Genomic DNA, 22,997 nt, shown 5'->3' with positions numbered 1-22,997 from the left:
CAGCGTACTGACTTCTTTCACCTGTATGGTTTCAAGTTTGTTATTTGAAGCATCTTTGTATGTTTACTACATTCTTTGGGAAAGGGCAGACCAATAGTGATTCTCTAGCTGAGACAGCTATTTAGAAACTGTACCTAAATTCAGTTTCTGTAAGAAAGTTTTTTGTCGGTTTGGGGGGGGGTTTGGTTGTTTGTTGGTGGGTTTGGTTTTGTTGGGGTTTTTTGTTTGGTTGGTTTTTTTTAACCTAAATCATACCAATTAAAAGGCATCCAAAATTACTTTTTTCAATCTTGTAGATTTAAAAATGCATTTATTTTTGTCATGCTTTTCCAGGTACTCAGATCTCCTTTTTGGAAAATTTTATGTGTGCCCTATTCATAGCTTTCAGCATAGTGCTTAAGCAGAATTTCTTGTCTTTACTTGAAACTCTGACAAAGTTTTTCATCAGTGGTTCCTGTCGCCGTTAAAGAGAAACTGATGCATTTATCGTTCTGATTCTGTTTTGATATTTCTTGCAGAAAGTGTTGAAATGCTTCAGAGTGATAAAGGAGTATATACACAAAGAGTAGCTCTTTTTTTGTTTTCCATATATATTATTCATGAAACCACCATGAAAACGAAAATAGTTCTTAGAGTCTCTATTCTGGATGTAACATTCAGCCATAATCATTTTGTAGCTCTTGATTCAAAACAAATTATTAATCTCATTTAGAGTATAAGTTTGTCAAGGTATTATAACCATCCTCTTCAGTGTGTCTCTTTAATGTAAATAAGCATATAACGTCACAGCCATTTTTATGCATGCACTTTGTATGGAAACAGTATATTCTTAACTGTATATCCTTGGTATCACTAGGTTCCTTAAAATCCTGAAACTAGAAGATCAGGAATTTCTGTTATAGCCAAATGTTTTGTGATCACATCCTAAACCTTAAAAACAAATGCTTTGCTGAAGTTCTAGTTTTCTCACCTAGTTAATAAGTTGTTGTTTAGAAGCTTTATGTAAGGAAATAATCCCTTTGAAGTGAATTTTGAGAAGACTGTAACATGCCATTTATTATATCTGTAAAATGTCATTATTTCAGGTCCCTTAATTTTTGGTTACAGGCATTTAGACCACCATAGACTATGGGATCCCAATGAATTTGCTGTTTCCTGCTTCAAAATCATCATGTATTCTATACAGGTAGGATTTTCTCCAGGGTTTTTTTTCCTTGCATACATGTTTCGAGCACATGAGACAGGTTTAAATGCTCACCTCACCACAATAGTGATAGACAGTAGATGAAGTCAAAGAATCCAAAAGATCCCTTTCCATAACTCCTTAGCCTTATTCTTTAAACTTTTCAAATAATAACCTAATCGTGGTTTGTGATCAGAAGGTATCTGATTTACTTTCAATTACTGTATATTTGTAGAAGAAAAAAAGATATTAAGGAATTCTCAATGGAAGGCAGTGTGGAGGTCTTTCAGCAAGCTCCAGAGCAAGGATCAGGATAGCCATACTGATCTGACATTGTGCTTGATAAATAAATCTCTCTTAAGTTGGTCATTTCTCCCTGCCAATACAGCTGTACTGTTTTTACAACCCAAGAAACCAACTTCATATGGAACTGTGTTGTGCTAATTGATTTTTACTAGTGGGCAACCTCTGTTGTCTGTTGTAAACATGATCAAAGTCTGATTCTTGGATTGTGTCAAGCACAGACACCGAAAAAATAAGGTCATAAAATTCCAGGTTTGTGGAAGAAAGCTGAGTTTTCTCAGTGTTTGTATCAATGATGCTTTTTTTGTAAAACCAGTTGAAGTCCTTGAACTGTAGTTAGCTGAATGAAATACCACTTCACGCTTCCTCTGTTCTTGTAGATGTTCCTGGATATTTTAATACTGTAAGCTTCTGTATACTGTGCTGGATGGACCTGTGTGGCTTCATCTGTCATGGTAGTTTTTTTAATCCGTATTTAATCATGAATTGATTGAAATTTAGATAAATTTATGAGTAAGAATGTTGCAGAATAAGAACATGGTCATGACTATAGCTGAATGGTGTATGAGTTTATTCTTATTAAAGTCACAGATTAAGCTTTTCTTTCTGTTTGTGTGGTTTTTTTAATAGGCACAATATTCCCATCATGTAATACAAGAAATTCTTGGACACCTTGATGTTCGCAAAAGGGACTCACCACGAGTTCGTGCTGGCATTATTCAGGTTCTTTTGGAAGCAGTTGCAATAGCAGCTAAAGGATCAATAGGTAAGTCGTCTTAAATTAGAGGCATCAGGTCAAAGGATAGATTTGAAGGGTGGTGCTCATTTTTGCTTTGTTTTCAGACTGAATGAAAGCATGTATTTTGAGAAGGTTTTGTATTTATTTTTTCTACTTTGTGCTGATAAAATGCTTGAAATCTTACTTGGTTTACAGTTACTCAAACGTACTTACTTGGTCATTTGACTGTTTTATAATCTTTTGCATTGGAAAAAATGAGTAGATGTATTTTTATAGCCTTGTGAAAGGCAGGAATTCCTGTTTGGTAAGAAGTCACAAAGTCCGAGAGAACTGTGTGACTCTACAAAACATCAAGAGCACTGTCGCTTTGTGATACGGCTGCTGTGAGATGAGTGGTAATATGGGAGTCAAGAGTAGAATGACCTTTGAGAAGTTTTACCTTAGTAACTGTGAAGCAGCTGAAATAAGGTGCATTATGTCATTTAAGGTAGCATAGTTCCTTGAAATAAGAGTAGTTATGAGGATGCATACACACATATGCTCTGCTGTTGTTTTTCTTGGGTCTCCTGCTGAAACATTATTGCTTTGCTCCATTAGCTTGAGTCTGAGCCTGTCCTTTCTCTTTATATGAGACCCACTTGCATGCAGACTTGTGAAGTCTTTTACCGTATTACGAAAAGAGCTTATTATATGATCCAATATATAGAACTGGATTTTTGTAGCAGGTTTTGAAATAACTGAAATTCAGGTGCAAGTACCTGCAGTTTAACCCTTTGTTGATGCTTAATTTCAGCGAGCACTCATATTTTCTATGTAAAACTTGCATGGTGAGTTGACTCCGGCCAACAGCCATTTGCTCACTCCCCTTTCCCACAGGACAGGGAGAAGGTAGAAAGAAGGTGAGAAGTCTCATGGATCAAGATAAAGACAATTTAATGGGTGAAGCAAAAGCTGCGTGCACAAGGAAAGCAAAGGAATTTATTCAGTGCTTCCCATTGACAGGCAGATGTTCAGCTGCTTCCTGGAGAGCAGGGCCTCAGCATGCATAATGGTTACTTGGGAAGACAAATGCCATACAAACAAACGTCCCCCCCTTCCTCTTCCTTTCCTTGAGCTTTTATTGCTGAGCATGACATTGTATGGTATGGAATAGCCCTTTGGTCAGTTTGGGTCAGCTGGCTCAGTCTGTGTCTCCTCGCAGTTTCTTGCACACCCCAGCCTACTCTCTGTAGGGACAGAGTGGGAAAAAGAAAAAGCCTTGACACTTGCTAGCACTGTTCAGCAACAGCCAAAACACTGGTGGTTTGTCAACACTATTTTAGTCACAAAACCAAAGCACAGCACCACCCAGGCTGCTAGGAAGAAAGTTAACTCCATCCCAGCCAGACCCAGTACAACTTGATAGTAATGGGTTACGCATATATACCTGATTGCATTTCCTGATTCTGAAATAATTTCTAAAATATCAAGGTGTAGACACACTTCAAAAGTTTATCCCTAGGCCATATCCCTCAAACAGTGAATTTTACTTGTTCTTTTCAGTTTAATCTGATTTCTCCTGTAAAGGAATTGAAAAGGTTAGTTTTCATTTTCTTAAGGCATCTTTCCCTTGACAGGTGAACTCATTGTTATGTGTTTTTTCCAGGCCCAACAGTTCTGGAGGTTTTTAATACCTTGTTGAAGCACTTGCGCATCAGTGTTGACTTTGAGCTGGGTGATAGGCGCAGTTCAGCAGGAAGTGCCACTTTCAGCACAAGCTCCAAGGAGAGTGATGAGAGGATTGTCCAGAACGCTATTATTCAAACAATTGGTGAGTAATGACAGTAACATAGGCTCACTTAAAATTCCTCCCCTTCTTCCCCTTCCTCAATGAGATGGTATTAAACCAGCTTGAATCAAAAAGGAGTAATGGCAAGTGTGGTATCTCTGATGGTACTTGCCTCTAAATCTCAGGCTCGCTTTATGTATTTGACTTCTGAAAGACTGTTCTTTTAATTGTTAACCGAGCAGATAGCCAAGAAGCTCAATGAAAATTAAAAATGCTGGTGGACTTAAAATAGATTTGTTGGTTATATTATTATATGGCCCTGGAAATACAGACGTCAATCTGTACCTTTGGTACAGAACTAATACTAGTCCTTTTATGAAAATGCTATTGCAAGCAATCATATACAGTAATATATTTTAGTACGTGCTACTTGAAAATTGGTGGAAACCAATGTTAAACATAGTGGCAACAATGACACCTAACGGCCAGTTGTGCTACTACGACTTAACTGAAGTACTTTTAAGCACAATACTGAAAATGAGAGCAACAATTTCTGTAAATGATTTCATTAAAATAGCCTCTCCTCATTTTTCAGATTTTCTCTTTATGGTAGTGGTATTATATATTGCAGTGCACTTATGATGTGTATTCCGTTACATTCCCCCTTGTTCTTTAAGTAACTTAAATGTTGTTCACTAATCTGTACCTTTGCTTATGCCTTGAAGCTTTCTAGAGCAGTAGCAAATGTGTAGTAGACTATTTCTCGCCATTACAGTAAAACTCCAAGTTAAAATGTCAACACCACCCCTCAAAAAAAGAAAAATCCCAAAAAACACACAACCCAACCTTTTAAAGTAAAGCTTCTTTCTATCAAAGTTACATTTATACTATTGCACAGCAATAGAATAGAATATCTCAAGTTGGAAGGGACCCATCAGGATCATCGGTTCCAACTCCCTGCTCCTCACAGGACTACCTAAAACTAAACCATATGACTAAGAATGTTGTCCATACACTCCCTGAACTCTGACAGGCTTGGTGCCCTGACCACTTCCCTGGGGAGCCTGTTCCAGTGGCCGACCACCCTCTCAGGGAAGAACCTTTTCCTAATGTCCAATCCGAACTTCCCCTGACGCAGCTTCATTCCATTTCCTCGTGTCCTGTCGCTGGTCACCAGAGAGAGGAGATCAGCACCTCCCCCTCTGCTGCCCACATTGAGGAGGTTGTAGCCTGCGATGAGGTCACCCCTCAGCCTTCTCTCCTGCAAGCTGAACAAACCCAGTGACCTCAGCCGCTCCTTCTAAGTCTTGCCCTTGAGGCCTTCCATCATCACGGTCACCCTCCTCTGGTCACACACTAATAGTTTGATACCGTTATTATATTGAGGTGCCCAAAAATGCACACCATACTTGAGGTGGGCTTGCACCAGTGCCGTGTAGAGTGGGACAATCACCTCCCTCGACAGGCTAGCTATGCTGTGCTTGATGCACCGCAGGACACAGTTGGCTCTTTTGGCTGCAAGGGCACACTGCTGACTCATGTTCAACTTGCAATCAACCCAAACCCCCAGATCTCTTTCTGCAGGGCTGCTCTCCAGCCACTCGTCCCCCAGTTTTTATGTATAACCGGGATCACCTCATCCCAGGTGGAGAATCTGGCGCTTGCTCTTGTTAAAAATTTCATATGGTTGGTGATCACCCAGCTCCCTAGTCTATCCAGATCTCTCTGTAAGGCCTCTCTACCCTCGAGGGAGTCCACAGCTCCTCCTAGTTGAAGTATCGTCAGCAAACTTAATGTACATTCAATTCCAGTGTATAGTTCATTTATAAAAACATTAAAGAGCGCTGGCCCTAAAATTGAGCCCTGGGGAACCCCACTGGTGACTGGCTGCCAGCCTGATGTAACCTCATTTACTGTAACTCTTTGAGCCCAACCCATCAGCCCGTTGTTCACCCAGTGTATTATGGACTTGTCTAGCTGTGTGCTGGACATTTTGTCCAGGAGGATACTGTGCAAGACAGTATCAGAAGCTTTGCTAAAATCCAAAACCACCACATCTACTGGCTTCCCTTGGTCAACTAGATGAGTGACCTTGTCATAACAGGAAATTAAGTTGGCTAAGCAGGACTTTCCCCTTGTGAACCTGTGCTGGCTATGACCAATGACTGCGCTGTCTCTCAAGTGTTTTTCAGTAACTCCCAGGATAACCTGCATAATTTTACCAGGCACTGAGGTGAGACTGACAGGCCTGTAATTACCAGGGCCTTCCTTCTCCCCCTTCTTGAAAATTGGGACAACATTTGTCAGTTTCCAGTCGACTGGGATCTCTCCAGACTCGCAAGACCGTTGAAAAATAATGGAGAGAGGTCCCGCGATGACATTGGCCAGCTGTTTCAGTACCCTGGGATGAATCCCATCGGGTCCCAGAGACTTATGCACATCCAGCTGGAGCAGCAAGTCTCAAACAAGTTCAGAGTCAGCTGGGAGTTTATCATCCCCCCAGTTGTGGTCTTCCAACACAGGGCTCCGGGGGTCCCAGGGCCCATTATCAGTGTTAAAGACAGAGGCGGAGAAGGCATTGAAAGCCTCTGCTTTGTCTACGTCCTTATTTGTAAGGTGACTGACCTCATCAAGCAACGGACCAATGTTCTCTCTGATCCTCCTTTGGCTGTTAACATATTTTAAAAAGCCCTTTTTGTTGTCCTGCACAGTGCTGGCCAGCTTGAACTCTAATTGGGCTTTGGCTGCACAGATTTTCTCCCTACAGTGGCGAACAGCATCTCTGTGGTCCTCCCGTGTCGCCTGTCCTTGCTTCCAATGTCCATACACTTTCCTTTCCTGCTTAAGTTCTAGAAGAAGATCCCTGCTCAGCCAAGCCGGCCTTCTGCCCCACTCACTTGACTTCAACACTTTGGAATTGCCTACTCCTGCACTTTTAAAAGATGGCTCTTAAAAAGTGACCAGCATTCATGGACCCCAGTACCTTCAAAAGCAGATTCCCAGGGGACCTTACTAACTAGCTCCTTCAGCAGCCCGAAGTCTGCTCTCCCCGTATCCGGGGTCGAAGTTTTGCTGGCAGTTTTTCTCCTATCACCAAGGATTTGAAATTCAGCTACTTCGTGGTCACTGTGACCAAGACAGCCACCGATCACCACTTTGCCCACGAGTTCCTCTCTGTTTGCAAACAACAAATCTAGGAGGGCACCTTTCCTAGTCGGCTCCCTTAGTACCTGCACCAAGAAGTTATCTTCAACATGCTTCAGAAATTTCCTGGACCTGTTTGTGTCTGCTATATGATATTCCGAGTTGATGTCTGGGAAGTTAAAATCACCTGTAAAGACAAGGGCAGTTGATCTAGAGGTGTCCTTTAATTCCTTGTATAACAATTCATCAGTGTCGTCGTCCCGGCTGGGTGGTCGACAGTAGATTCCCACAACAACATCTGTTTTATTTGCTTTCCCCTTCATCCTTACCCAGAGGCTCTACGCCATGTCGTTGCCAACTGTAAGCGCCATAGAATTCAACCCCTCCCTTACATACAGTGCCACCCCCCCGCCTCGCCTGCCCTGCCTATCCCTCCTGAAGAGCCTATAACCATCCATCACGGCACACCAGTCACAGGACTCATCCCACCAGGTTTCACTTATGCCAATGATGTCGTAGCTCTGCGACTGGGCCAAAGCTTCTGGCTCCTCTTGTTTGTTCCTCATGCTGCAGGCATTAGTATAGAGACGTTTCAAAGGTGCTCCAGTGTACTCAGCACAGCATGGAGCAGACTGAAGGACCTCGCTAGCACACCATCCCTCAAACATTGGCATGCCGCCCCTCAGGCTTATCTCTAGTGAGCCTGGTTTTATCCCTTACCCCCTTCAGATCTAGTTTAGAGCTCTTTTGATGAGCCCTGCTAATTCTTGCACAAAGATCTTTTCCCCCTTTGGTGAAGGTGTACCCTGTCTGTTGCCAGCAGGCCTGGTGTCGCATAGACCGACTTGTGATCAAAAAACCCAAAATTCTGCTGGTGAGACCAGGCTCAGAGCCAGGTATTGATCTGCTGGCTCTTCCTGTTTCTTCCCTCATCCTTCCCTGCAACTGGAAGGATAGAGGAGGACACTGCTTGTGCTCCTGATCCCTTAACCAATTGTCCCAAGAACCTGAAGTCTCTCTTGATCACCCTTGGACTTCTTTTTGCAACTTCATCGCTGCCTACATGAAAAAGCAGTAACAGATAAAAATGTGAGGGCCGTACCACAGTAGGAAGTTTTCTCGTCACATCTTTAACCCGGGCCCCAGGGAGGCAGCAGGCTTCCCTAAGAAGTGGTCAGGTCGGCGTATTGGGCCTTCTGTTCCCCACAGAGGAGAGTCTCCTATGACAATGACCTGTCTTTTTTTCTTTATGGAAGCGGTTTCAACACAGGGTGTAAGCCGACTTAACCTTGGCGACACCTCCAACCTAGATGAACCATCATCCTCGTCATTGTTTGGTTCCACTTGCAGCGCCTCGTACCTATTATGCCAGGGCACCTGGGAAGGCGGAGGAGTCACGGAGGAGACGCGCCTGCTGCGCCGGGCAGGAACTTGTCACCATTGCCCCCTACCCTTAAGTCACTGTGTTCTGCCGGGTGGGGAGAGGATAGGGAATCCTCCGTGTCATGTGTCCTGTCTGCCTGACAGGCCTGTCCCAGGGCTGGCAGGGTGCGGTTCCAGTAGAATATCTCCCTCTTGGACTCCCTGATACTCCTCAACGTACTCACCTCCTCCCGGAGCTCTGCCACTACGCGGCGGAGTTCCTCTCCCTGGGCGCAGCTCCCACAGGGGTGCTCACTGCTGCCGTCCGGTGCTGGCCTAAGAGCGGGGCACACCCTGCAGCCTGACCCCTGGGCACAGCGTGTTCCCACCGGAGCTCTGTCTGGGAAGCTGCGTCAGTGGCGGTGGGTGCAGAGCTTAGAGAGGACATGGCCTTCTGCTGGGTGGATACCATTGCTCCCTGGTCGAGCCGGCAGAGCTACAGCGCCCTTCTTGTGTGTCAACTGCCATGCCACGCCGGGTTGCTAGTGCTCCCCAGAGGCTTCTTTTATAGGTGTGGGGGCTTGGCTGCCTGGCCCCACCCAGGTCTCGTCAGCCGCTCTCACATGAGCTGCCAGATCCTGGCGGGTCTCTCCGCTCCCCTGAGGTTCTTCCGGTTCAGGAAACCCCCCTGTGCACCACGCTAGAGCCCGCTGCTGCCAATTGTGCCGGCACTGGAGCTGCTCGCCTCGGCAGTCTCTAAGTAAAGTAATAGTCATATAATACTTCTGTATCTCTGAGGTTTCTCTTCGCACACCTGTAATATTTAATGGTGACTTAAGACCAGACAAAAGTAACAACACTGTGTTCCATGAGAAACACTTCCATTTCCTCACTGGGTACAAATTAACAGATGTCACATATTTAACTCTTAAATGATACATTTAAAGGAGGATAAAATAAGAAAGTTTTAGGATTCAAAGAAGAAAGTGAGTGTCATGAAAAGACTCTGTAAAGCCATTCAGCAGAAATGAACATGTGAATATTATTCCCTAAAACAAAACATAGTTTTATTCATCTATTTTGACCTTGTTAATATATTCCTTGTATTTATAAGGCTTTTCTTATAAAAAGAAGGGCCCTATATCTTTTCCCTTCTGTGATTTCATGCCATTTTTATTTAGGATTTTTTGGAAGCAATCTCCCAGATTACCAGAGATCAGAGATTATGATGTTCATTATGGGAAAAGTACCTGTTTTGGGGACAACTTCACAATCACTGGATACCAGTCACCTTGGGTTTGTATATCCTACATTTTTTAATTTCTAATTAAAAATTTAGATTTCAGAATCCTGATAAATTAAGAAGTGAAAAACATTAAGAAAAGTGAAATGCAAATTCTTACTTGTTAGGGGCTGTATTAAATACTATGCAGAATCAAGACAAGCACAGTGTCAACAGTATGAAATCAATCTCCAAACACGTTACTGATAGAAAATACCTGATTGGAATGCAACTTATTTTGCACTAAAACATTTCTTCTCTCCACATCTGTACAAATGTTTCTGAAATTATCGACTTAATGGTGGTTAATTCCATAACTTCTTATATGTGTGTGTTGTGAATGAGGGAAATTGAACTATGACTACATTTTTTCAAATAGCTGCATAGTTTGCACAAATGGTTTTTGTTTTTTCTTCATTCTGTACAAGCTGACTTCAGATTAAGAAATAAACTGCAGAAATTCCAATGAATTTGTTTTGGTTTAGATTTTCCCTATTTATTTAGAAGTAGGAAAAAGCTATAGGTGGGCAGATTCCTGTAATAAACCCATGATTAAAAAGCCACCATATGCTGAAGTAATATTTTTCCCTGTAGCATGAATAATTATGTTTAAAGACTGCTTTTCCTCAGTATGGGGAAAGTTACTGAAAAGGTTGCAGCTATTCTTTCCAGGTACGCATGGATACTTTGTACCACATAAATCTGATCCCCTGCTAGCTTAAGTAGGAAGTCATTGTCATTCTCCTGGCTTCTTAGCAGCTTTTCATATAGTATTGTGTCCCTGCATTATGGGACACTATTCCATGGAAGATAGAAATCTGTCTGTGCCAGGCAGTTATCACTCATTAAGAAGGTATTTGAAATACTAATCTGGTTAGAATTCTGTACTTGGATTACCAGTTGCTGTGGGGTTTTTTTGTTTTTTGTTTTTTTTTTTTTAACTATACAATTTTCTTTATGGGATTCTGTGTAAACATGGGACTGAGTAGTATGTTAGTATGATGTCATTCTGAATAAAGCAGGCTTTCTGACTGCTGATACAGTCTTGCATTACTTACTTACCTGAAAATTTAGTCTGTGCTACACAAGACATTTGAATGATACTGCCAACTGGATATAGCCAGGATTATATTCCATGAAGGTGGAAGTTTCCACTGTCATGTAGGGGCCAACTTTTGTGAAGAGGCTTGCTCTTTCCTTACGCTATTTGGTGATCAAAAGGGTTTGTACCTTTTTTGCTTTCTTGAAAGGGTCTCTTTGAATGGAGCAATTTATTCCAAGTGCACTTTTATCTTGTAAGATTTTGCGAGAACAGTGCATATGTGACTATATACCAATAGGTATTTCACTTCTTTTAGTACCAGCGGATGGAAAAATGAGAACAGATGAAGAACAGGTTAAGTGGTGTTCCGTGTACCTTCCTGTGATCTGAAAACTGAGGGTTCTTCCAGTTTTTCTTGCCAATTTTGCAGATAACTTTTTTCAGTCTCGAAGTTTTGGGGTCTGACTTAAACAAGACGTGTCCTGGTTTCTTAAAAGACTCAATTACATTTTAATTCGGAAGAAATTCTGAGCGCTGATGCTTGTGAAAATTAAGTCAAGCATGTAGCAGCTGAACATTTCAGATACAAAGAGGTTTCTGAATGAAACATGAAGATGTAGATCTGCTTCACATATATCATTTACTGTTTTTTTCAATTGTATATGCTTCGGTTTTTAAGCCTTCCTATAAATGTCCCTTTCAAAAACATTTAGTTATTGCACCTCATTTGGAGATATTTGCCCCTTATTTGTGGTCATCCAGCATCCCTTCCAAGACTGCTATATTCACTTGTCAAAAACACAGTTGTTAGAATGATGTCTGGAGTAGAATAATATTTTGAAGATATGCAAAGAAACTAATTTTCAACTTTTTTCCAATTGTAGAGATTTGGGAACTAGGAGGATTCAAATCATGTTATTGAGATCTTTACTTATGGTAAGCCTTCTGTGTTCAGTATATTATAAGCGCACAATGTTTCACTTTATGTATACGTTTACACATATAAGTACAGTATTGCAACTCTGTATTATGCAATTAAAAATACCTTCATATTACATATATCCGTAGTTCTATGGGGTAAAATTGTGACAGCATTTTCCCAACTTACATTACAAGCAGCTCAAGAAATATTCCTCAATCTCTTAATTGGATCTGCAGATCCAAAAGAAAGTCATACAATAGGTGGAGTTGACTAGTTCTGCCAGCAATGCTGGCAATATCAAAGTGAAATCACTTTTGTCTTTGACACCAGTAAAGCGGTAATTAGTAGAATGGCTAGTATTTTTCAAACTGTAGGAATGGATGCCTATCTCCAAGCCCTTAGAGCCTCAGCCACCATTGTTCTTTCCTTCCTGGTATTTCCTGACTTTATTGTAAGGTATGATTAAATGTTTTATCACAAATACATTTTTCCAATTGTAAACCTTCAAAGAGTATTTCTGGAAATACATCCTGGTGGTAAGAATCAGAAGTGGGTAGTAAGGGAGGCTCTTGCCTGTAGAATCCTGGCCTGTTTTGTTGCAGAAGCTGAAAACTGTTTAGTGACTGAAGTAGGGGAAATAGCATAAAGAATGATTTCATGACTAAAGCAGAAGAATGCCTTCCTGGAAAATGAGTTTCTATCCCTGCTTTGACATGAAATTTGTGTGTGGTGTTAGGCAAATCAGTTAAACCATTCACTGCTTGTCAGAATATGAAATCCTAGATTCTTGCTTGCAGAAGACCTGAGCATTCATGGTTGCAATTTAAGGATAGAAAACATCTTAGAAAGGACCTCAGGGGGTCATTTTGCACATTGCCTTCATTAAAGATAGACTCAGCTATGCATGAACTGTTCCTGACAATACTCATCTCACCAGTCTTAAAAATTTCCATTGAAGTTGGTAAGAATTGTTGTAATTATTTGGGGTGCTGCATAGCCTGTAAGTATGCTTTGAGGGATTCAAATTGTGCATGTGGAAGGAATTTTAACATTTTTGACACTGAATTTTGTTTTGAATCCTCTTTTAGAATATGGAAGTAAAATTCCATCATGGCACAAAGATGTGAAAGTGAATGTTTTGATGCTTAATGAATTACTCAGACATTGATAAATATTGTGAAAAAAATGTGGGAAGGAATTTGTGTTTGGAGCAAAGCTTATCTTGTGGTATGTAAGGTTTAGTCTGCACACATAGTAAAGAACTAGAAACTACTGAACCCTGCCTGTTCAGTGTTCTGAACTGAGCATTGTACATCATGTATTCTTTACAAAAGAATAATACTTCTTAACATAATTAGTCTGTTGTCGTGCATACACACAGGCACACAACTTAATGTTGTATAGAAACTAAAATCTGGCACTTCATTAAAAGTATGCACTTTTATTTGCAGCCTTACTGCTTGTAATGTTAGTAATTTTCCATTTTCAAAATGATGAATTAAATACCTTCATGTACCCTCATGCTCCTCTGCCAACCAGTTTTCCTTTCAGTTATGCTGTAGGAATAGTGCTTGCTCACGTGTTGCGGTTTAACCCCAGCAGGCAGCAAAGCACCACCCAGTCACTTGCTCACTCTTCCCCAGTGGGATGGGGGAGGGAATCGGAAGGGTACAAGTGAGAAGTGGGTTGAGATGAAGGCAGATTAGTAAGTAAACAAAGGAAACAAAGAAAAACAAAACCAAGAAAAAAGACAGACAAGTGATAAAAAATAAAACAAAAACCCCACTCAAACAAACCACAAAAAACCCCACCCAAACCCCAGTTGCTCACCACCAGCCAACTGATACCCAGCCAGTCCCCGAGCAACGGCAGGCCTTGCAAACTGCCTCCTGTTTTGTTGCTGAGCACGACATCATATGGTATGGGATATCCCTTTGGTCACTTGTAGTCAGCTGCCCTGGCTGTGTCCCCTCCCAGCTTCTTGGCCACCCACAGCCTACTCGCTGGTGGGTTGGCGTGAGAAGCAGCGAAGGCCTTGACTCTGTGTGAGCACTGCTTAGCAATAATGAAAACATCCCTGTGTTATCAACACTGTTTTGGTCACACAGCAGCGTATGTGCTACTGTGAAGAAGATTAACTATCTCAGCCAAAACCAGTACAACACAGTTCACATGTAAAAGCTGTAATGGTATGGAATATGCATAATGAAGATATAATTATTATGTAAAGTCTTAGATAAAAATATGATTGCTTTTATTATAATTAAATTTTGGATAACTTTGCTCCCCTCATCCTCCACAGCTTATGCTTGTCAGTTTCTGAATCCTGTTTTGGTTTTGTGATTGTAATATTCTGGTAACCTCCATTTTAAGGGACAGTAAATTTGAAACATTTCTGACTGCTGTAAATGTTCAGCTGATTAATATTTAAATTGTCAGATAGAAGTTAACTTTTCCTTATGTACCTATAGAGCTTGCTTTAAATAAATGTAATCTAATGAGGCAAGTCAGAGGTAGTATTAGTTTAAAAACAGAAAAAAACACCACCATGGTACCACATTTCGTAGAAAGTGATGTTTGCTGCTTGCTTTCTTTTTTGCATTGAAGTAGTATCCATAAATGTTTAACATGTACATATAGGCTCCGATTTCTCTTTTTTTCTTCAGATGAGCATACTCAGTACCATATATGAGCAGCTCAGAGCCTGAAATGGAAAAAATCTCTATTGGAATTATTACTATCTTTATTCTATGCCCTGCAACTTTTCATAGGCCATTTTTCAAAAAAAATTCATAAATGATACCTTTATTTTTTCTTTCGAATGCGTTGGTAGAGGAAGGATCTTGAGAAATACCATTGTAAAACAGATGAGGGAGTTCATTTGAACATGAGTATTAAAGTCCTTCCAAATTCATAGTGAGGTTAGGAATTTTCAAAACTAATACAATACTTCAATTTGAATCCACCTTTCAGATGCCAAAGCAAGTCCGCTAAAAAGTGACAGCCGCAAGTAATTCTTACAATGCAATAATGACACACATTAATTTTGCTTCCAACAATGAACAGGTGACTTCAGGATACAAAGCAACAACGATAACTAATGCACTTCCTCCCCCATTTCTGGACCCGTTATTGTCTCCTTCACTCATGGAAGACTCTGAGCTAAGGCAGCTGGTCTTGGAAATACTGCATAATCTCATTGATCGGCATGACAACAGAGCAAAGCTCAGAGGGATACGGTAGTTCTTTTTGTTTGCTTTGGCCTACTTGAAATTCTAGTTTAATACCTGAATGATAAGTACTGTTGATTTTTAAATATTTTTCCTAATATGAAATGTTAATGTACTGTTTTGATAAGTGCACAGTGCTCAGTGCCATTTATAGATGGCAAGAGTTTTACAGGTAAGCCTCAGTGCATGATACCTTAAATGACCATTCCAAATATCTACTAGTTTAACTGTGGAAGACAGAATATGGTATTTTATGTAGAGAAAAAAAAATATGTGGTTGTCATAATTCTGTTTATGGTTCTCCCTCTTCAACTGAAATTTGAATATCATTGTTAAACATGGATATAATTAAAATGGAAATTGCTTCAGGATTTGTTTGCATAGTTCATGTATTTCACATCCTCTTCCCTTTCAACTTCTTTTTGCTAAAACAACATTTTTATTTCCTTTGTAGAATAATACCAGATGTTTCTGATCTAAAGATAAAACGAGACAAAATTTCAAGGCAGGATGTGAGCTTCATGAAAAAGGTAATAGAATGAAAAAGTTAACTTTTCTATCTAGAAAGAACATAAAGGAACTGAACCAGTTGCTTTGCTTTTCTTCTACAACTGTGTTTTTGCAACAAGTTGCAAAGATCAGTATCAAGTGATTTTAATTCAAATTACAGTAATTTCAATGTTGAGGTGCTCTAGATACTTGAGAGGTGGTTCCATGGAATAAAATTTTCATTGATGTCTTCAGTGAAAACCCTTGCATGCATGAAATTAGAACAGTGTCTATCTAAACCATGATTCTGATAAGACCTCCCTATAGTTAGATCCCTGTGCAGCAGATTTTTTATTTAAAAATCTTTTTTAAAAGCCTTGGTAGAGGGAATTGTGTCTTATGTTTTAGGTAGAGATGTCAAAGAAAGTTAAATTTGAAGAAAAAATGCACCTCCTTACAAGATTGTTTTTACAGGACATTGTGCCAGTTGACTTCTGAGTATGTTTGGTTCTAAAGAAAAACAGATTTTTTTTTTTTTTTTTTTTAGCCGATGCTTATGTGGAGTGAAATTACTTCTTTACAATAAACATGTTATTTTCTATGTGGCAAAAATGCATATAGTTATTAGTGTGCTCTGTCATTCCTGACTATGGTTTATCTGTGTAGGTGTGTTTGTAAACAAAAAATACAAATTACTGAAGTCATCTCAAGCAGGCTTTAGAACATTTATCACTGTTACTTGCCTAAGAAAATATATTCATTTCTCACAGCTATCCCATGCTGCTCTGTTTTTGTTTCCTATTAGCTGTGAAATAAAAAATGTGTCTTCAGAGTGCTGACTTAATATTCTAATTATAAAAATCAGAAGAATTGCAGTTTAACTTGTCCAGAGGCAAAAATACTACATATATGATAATATGCAAACTAGAGTTGTGCGGCTTTCAAGTAACATTGCAAGATAAATGTTCTTGCTAAGTTAGTACAGTTGATATTCCTTGCAGTATATTTACACCTGTTTTGATTAATACTGGAATAATACAAATATAAAGAATACTCCAACATTGGCAATTATTAGTAATGTATCTTTGTAAAAAGTGAATGAAATTTTAATTCATCAATTTAATATCTAGGATTTAAAACAGTTTGGATAAGTTGCATTTACTGATGTTGCTAGATGCAAATTTTAATTGTCAAACTAAATGTTTGAATTGTTAACACTCTCATCTGAAAAATAGGACAGGAGAGGAAGAGAGACTCTTATCAAGTCAAGAAAAGATTATACAGTATTCTGAAAAAATATATTAACCCTGGGGAATGAAGTCATTCAATAATTATCTATGCGATACTGTTTCAGGAGCATATCATAAACCTAATGTTACTCACCTAGTGCAGATGTGCATGTTAGCAGCCTACTCTTCCTAGATTCCTTGCATAATCAAAGGAGAGGGGTGAAGCATCTCCAGAAGTCCATTCAGCTCTGAATGACCATCTAGGCTTGTTTGATGTTAGATGGGGACCCTAAGGCAATTGTGTATCATACTTAGGAATTTCAGTGCCGAAAATTACGTGGCATTAAACCAGACATAGGCACAAAACTCTTTTCATCTCAGTCCGCTTTCTCAAAGCCAGGAGGTTTATTTCTATCCTTTCTTTAAAGGGAAATATTGAACTTCTTGCATTTTGCAGTCTTCTGGAAAGATACTACGTGTCGAGAAAATCCACATAATAATTTATTTTCATATCTAAGTGCAATTCTTTATCAGTGGGATGAATCATTTCATTCCTTTTATTTTCCAAACATACTGTGTCTTTAAACAGCTAACCTTTACTGTGCTTATTTCATAGTAGCTTCTGTGCTTTGCTAATAACTTTATTTCCCTCTTTTCTAAATAAAACATATATTTGAACAACTATATATTTGATTTTAGAATTGATAAAAAGACCAACAACATCTTTATTATTTCTTAAGTGGATATGTCTTGCTTGAAAAACAGATGTTAAAAATTAGTTTTCTTTCTCCTTCTAAAGCTGAACTAGTACTTCCAGAAGTAAAGCGTCAGTCCTTAGATCCTGAAAATGAACTGTGTCAACTGATATAGACCTGTATCCTCTGCAGATTAAGAATGCTGGGGTGGTACTAAGTTGTGTGTTGCATGCAAAACCTGCTTCTTAACCTGCATTTCTGTGTTCTTTTTTTTTTATGTTGAGATAATAGTTTCTTTACAAAGATTTGGTTAAGCACAGTGTTATAAGGAAAGGAAAGTCACTTTTGGAAGTTGAGGGTCTTTCATTAGATAACCGATGTTCTTCACTAGAGCTAGAGCCTCCCTATGCGCAATGGTAAATGAGCCCTACTCATCTTCTGAAACACCCTCTAGAAGATTTTTTTCTCAGTTTGCTATTCAAGGAGACTTGCTTAATGAACAAATTCGATGTCTTCACAAGGGTAATCCTTGAAGCTCCTCAGTTACTTGAACGTTCTTGAGAATGTTTCAAGATCTACTTTTTGTTTTCTCCTTTTCATAAATGGGCAATTTTTTTCCTGAATATTTCAACAGGAAATGAATACCAATGTGTGACTCACAGTGCAGTGTTCATGTGCAATTCGCTGTATCATCTTCCCTATCTGTACACTTCTACTTAAAATAGAACAGTACTGTATTTATAAAGAAGCTGTTGTTATAAACTAGTGGTCTTCTTGATTAATCATGTACTTGTTTGTGTGTGTGTATGTATAAGTATACATGTATTTTATCCTTTTTTATTTTTTTAATTCTCTATCTAAAATGATCTAACATGCCCTGCTTGGAGTAGGGGGTTGGACTAGAGGACCTTTAAATATCCTTCCTAACGTAAGTTATTCTGTGATTTTAATACTCATTTTTCCCTTCTTTGTCTTTTATAGCATGGTCAGCAGTTGTACAGACACATCTACTTAGGCTGTAAAGAAGAAGACAATGTCCAAAAAAACTTTGAACTACTGTTTACTTCTCTAGCTCTTACTACAATTGAACTAGCCAATGAAGAAGTGGTTATTGACCTCATTCGATTAGCTATTGCTTTGCAGGTATGAGTCTGAATCAGTGTTGGGTTCATTGATTGACAATTTATATTTGTAGTTGGAGATGTGGATAACTTTTTTTTGTTTGCATATTGATCTTCAAATTGGAAATCGATCAACTAATCAGACTTAAACTAATCAGGTTTGTTATGAACTTCTTCAGCATGTTCTCTTCAGGATATATAGCAGATGTGTAAATTTGTTGAAACATTCCCTAGAATCACAGATGTATTCATTAGCAGATTGACAAGGTATTCTTACAACCTGTGATCTTGCATCAGTGTTCCGTATAAAGTATATGGACTGTCCTCACCTTGGAAGAAAGCTTTTGTTTAATTGATTGGTTGGAAATATTTGTCAAACCAGGCTATTTAATCTTACCTTAGAGTAAAATTCCATCAGTGTGTTGACAGGCTTTATTCCGTAACATTTCCTTTACAGGATCAAACATTATTTCATACTTGCATACAGTCCTCAGTGAAACTGTATAACTTAGTAGGTTTATCTGTGTTGAAATTAAAGCATTCAAAAAAAATAGTGCTAGCATGTGCTGTGGAAATTTGATGAAATTGTGTCGTGTTCCCAGTTCGCTCTCTGCCGTTAGCCTTATTCCCTAATGTGCATCTGCATTATGAAACCTCTGAAATGCAGAGTACATCCTTAATTTTAAAATATGTCACTGAACCAAATCCTTATTTGATGAAAATGACATTAGGAGTTTTACTAGAGCAAAAATAATACAATCTGAATAAACATAGAAATGCTAATAAGCATTAAATAATTTCCTTTGTGGTACTGTATCTGTGACTTACAAGAGTGATTTTTATTATTAAATTACTGTTTCTAAATTTCCTGAAAAAATTTATGATCAGCAGCTGGTAAGGACAAGAGACTACCAGTCATTAACCTGTACTCTCTTTCTGAGAAACAGAAGTTTGAGTTGAGTAGATTTATTTCTCTTCATAGGGGTTGAATCCTTCAAGCTCTCTAACTTCAGATCAATATATGCCTAATTCAGGAGTGAGCTAAAAGACTAGGATTTTAAGATGAGAGGTATTAAATGCTAACTAATACCAGATAGTCATCATATGTCAGCTAGTGTTACTAATAATAATTTTGACTTCCATATATTCAGGACAGCCTGTTAACTTTGGAGAGAATAATGCTATCCTTTATATTTCAGGACATTGCCATCATCAATGAGGATAATCTGCCAATGTTTAATCGTTGTGGTGTCATGGCATTGGTTGCAGCGTATCTAAACTTTCTGAGTCAGATGATTGCAGTTCCTGCCTTTTGTCAGCATGTCAGCAAGGTAACACGTAATTAAGTAACTTAAGTCATGTAGAACAGTACACATTCTACTGTAAAATGGGTAAATAACTTCTGTCAAGTAATTGCTTGTAGTGTTGATCTGTATTTGTGTCCACCAACATTGCTCTTTGTTTTCAGTCTCTGATGGCATTACTTACTGACTCTTAAAATTATGCACAGAATATTCTTCTCTCAAGGTATAGCATTTTTATTTTGTTTATGGTACCATACGTAGTGGACTAAATCCCCATCTGGTATAAGACTTTACAGCCTCACTGGCTTTGGTAAAACAGTACTGACAAGCACAAGACCATGAGAACCAAATTTTTAGTCTACAGGGTGAGTGCCACAATCTCTTTCTCTGGTTAAAAGAAATTCTAAAGGCCTCATTTGTGCTGAGGTAGATGTTAGTGAAGGATTGGTAATCTGCTACAGTAGAACCTCCTTAAGCAACTTAGTCATCGGAGAAAGTAGCTGTGGAACTATTTGTCTTGGTTTTTTTCAGGTCATCGAAACTAGAAGTCTGGAAGCATCTTATTTTCTACCAGAAACAATTTTCAAAGACAAATGCAAGTAAGTAGATATAGAAGGTGAATTAATGAACAGTGAAGTACCTATTTTACTATTAAAAGTCGCACATCGTTGAAATATGTTGCATATGTGAAAAATAATTTAGAGGTTTAATAGTGTACAGGATACGCAGAAGAAAACCAAGCATTAAAAGCATATGTGCATATATGAAAAAAATGCGTTTTTCAGACTTTCTGTATTGTAGTCAGAGGCACTTATATCTGCACAATGTGATGGTTAGTGTAAGTGTTAACGCAGCAAAATGCATTTTCACTGAATCACAGAATGGGTGAGGTTGGAAGGGACCTCTGCAAATCATCTGGTCCAACCCCCCTGCTCAAGCAGGGTCACCTAGAGCAGGCTGTCCAGGACCACATCCAGATGGCTTTGGAATATCTCCAAGGATGGAGACTCTACAACCTCCCTGGGTAACCTGTGCTAGTGCTTGGTCACCCTCACAGTAAAAAAGTGTTTCCTGATGTTCAAACAGAACCTTCTGTGTTTCGGTTTGTGCCCATTGCTTCTGGTCCTGTCACTGGGCACCACTGAAAAGAGCCTGGCTCTCTTGTCTTTCTGCCCTCCCTGCCTTAAGGTAGTTGTACACGTTGATAAGATCCACCTTCTTTCCTCCATGTGGAGCCGTCGCAGCTCTCTGTCTTTCTTCATTGGAGAGATGCTCCAGTCCCTTAAACCACCTTAGTGGCCCTTTGTTGGAATCTCTAAAGCAAGTCCATGTCTCTCCTGTCCTGGGGAGCCCAGCACTTAACACAGTACTCTGGGTGTGGCCTTACCAGTGCCGAGTAGAAAGGAAGGATCTCCTCCCTCGACCTGCTGGCAGTACTGCTGCTAATGCAGCCCAGGATACCCTTAGCCTTTTTTGCCGCAAGAGCATGTTGCTGGCACATGGCAAATACTATTACTCTGCAGTTTTTTCTATTTAACAGAGACCATATTCCTTCAACATGTAGCAGAATAGGTGAGGAACATATTTCAGATAAACAAGAAGTGTTAAGGTAATTTAAAATATTGCAGAGGTATTCAATGGACTAATTTTGGGGTCTATATTCATTCCTAAAAAACTGAGCAAGTTTTATTTCCATCAAATCATTACCATTGATCACACCAACTTTTTGGTTGCTTGCAGACATTGGAAGAATATTTTACTTAATGAACAAATCTCTATTAGTAGATAGTAACTTCAAATATATATTTTGACAGTCTTCCAAAATCCTTAGAGAAGCATGAAAAAAATTTATTTTTCCTGACGAACAAGATTGCAGAATCATTAGGAGGCAGTGGATACAGTGTGGAAAGATTGTCAGTTCCATATGTACCCCAGGTGACAGGTAAGTGGCGATTAGTGGCAAAACTACTAAGTACCAGTTATTAAGAATGCTTTCTTAATGTGTTGTGTGCCAATGAAATGTAATGTGACTACTTGGCAAGAACATTTAATCATAGTATAATTTTGTTTTCTCAGGATGTTTGTTTGTTGTTTTTTTTTTTCTCATTAGCTACAGTATTATTGCTAAGAAGTTTCAACTTTGTGTCCTTTTAAGATTTATTTTTCCTTAAATTCAGGAGGTGGGGCAGAAAGTTCTTGAACCCACTTCAACTTTTTTTTTAATGAAGTCTTTGCTTTTGAAAGAATACCTAAGAAGATAGTAGTGATTATTACTGTTTTTCTGTATTAATTTGAGTTAGCAGGTGAGGAAGGATTATACAAGTCAGCATACTTTATCCTCTTTATGTAAACACTGGATGGAACATACCCTATCCTTTTGCCATCTGGCCTCATGCTGACTTGAGTTATTGGCCTTAGTCAAATTCTCAAAGAGCAGATGTTAATTTAATCAAGAATGTTATGTTTTCCTCCATTAGATACCTATGCTAGCTTAGTGTCAGGTAACACAATGAAAATAAAGTATGCCTGAGGCAGATTTGTGAGAGTTCACGCTACCCAGGATGCGTGAATAGTGTGTGAATGACTAGCTTAGTATGTGACATACTGTTTTCTGCTTTTAATTTATTTTCAACAGCCAGTTGAGCAACTTATTGAAAAAAAAAAATGTTTGAAGCGTTTATTTTACTAACCGTGCATGTTTTGTGGCTGTATGTAACTGGTTATTGTTGTAATAGGCTATGGGACATCCCAGTCTGAAGCATGACATTTTTGAGAAATAAAAGTTCCCAGCAGGAAAATATGATTCCTATGTTTTGTAGCTCACGCATAGAAAGAAACATAGTACATATGGACAGTAAATGCCAGATCTGTCGCACTTCCAGTACGATTCAGAGACATTGCCACCTGCTCTTGAATAAGCTTTTTTGGATAGCTGCTATGGGAGGGAATGAGTTCTCCAGAACAACAGATGTGGGTTTGTCCCATGTGCTAGCAGGCGAACTAGTGATATACTCGAAGACACATCTGCAATGTCTGTGTTTTCTGTTGCTGGTTGTCATCTTCTAAAAAGGAAAATGTTGCTATACTTGACAGATTATTTCTTCTGGCATCCAAAAAACCAGTTAACATTATATCTTAGTATTGGCAGAAGAAGTATTGGTAGCAAGTAAGGAAAGGTTATGTT

At 39.1% G+C, this 22,997-nt stretch overlaps 1 protein-coding gene across 6 annotated transcripts in view; it reads left to right on the top strand.

Moving 5' to 3' along the window:
- Window positions 1-22,997, top strand: part of EFR3A (EFR3 homolog A) — an 89,291-nt gene that overhangs the window by 50,742 nt on the left and 15,552 nt on the right. For all 6 annotated transcript variants that reach the window (XM_050891596.1, XM_050891594.1, XM_050891595.1 and 3 more), the window contains 11 exons: window positions 1,108-1,186; window positions 2,117-2,252; window positions 3,871-4,035; window positions 9,681-9,795; window positions 11,708-11,759; window positions 14,812-14,984; window positions 15,430-15,505; window positions 18,370-18,531; window positions 19,709-19,840; window positions 20,345-20,412; window positions 21,628-21,755. In XM_050891596.1, coding sequence (XP_050747553.1) covers window positions 1,108-1,186; window positions 2,117-2,252; window positions 3,871-4,035; window positions 9,681-9,795; window positions 11,708-11,759; window positions 14,812-14,984; window positions 15,430-15,505; window positions 18,370-18,531; window positions 19,709-19,840; window positions 20,345-20,412; window positions 21,628-21,755 — 1,286 coding nt within the window. The remainder of the gene's footprint in view (window positions 1-1,107; window positions 1,187-2,116; window positions 2,253-3,870; window positions 4,036-9,680; window positions 9,796-11,707; window positions 11,760-14,811; window positions 14,985-15,429; window positions 15,506-18,369; window positions 18,532-19,708; window positions 19,841-20,344; window positions 20,413-21,627; window positions 21,756-22,997) is intronic.

Source organism: Gymnogyps californianus, chromosome 2 (genome assembly GCF_018139145.2).
Source record: "Gymnogyps californianus isolate 813 chromosome 2, ASM1813914v2, whole genome shotgun sequence".
NCBI classification, from domain to species: Eukaryota; Metazoa; Chordata; class Aves; order Accipitriformes; family Cathartidae; genus Gymnogyps; species Gymnogyps californianus.
This window is presented reverse-complemented; position numbering and strand designations above follow the sequence as displayed.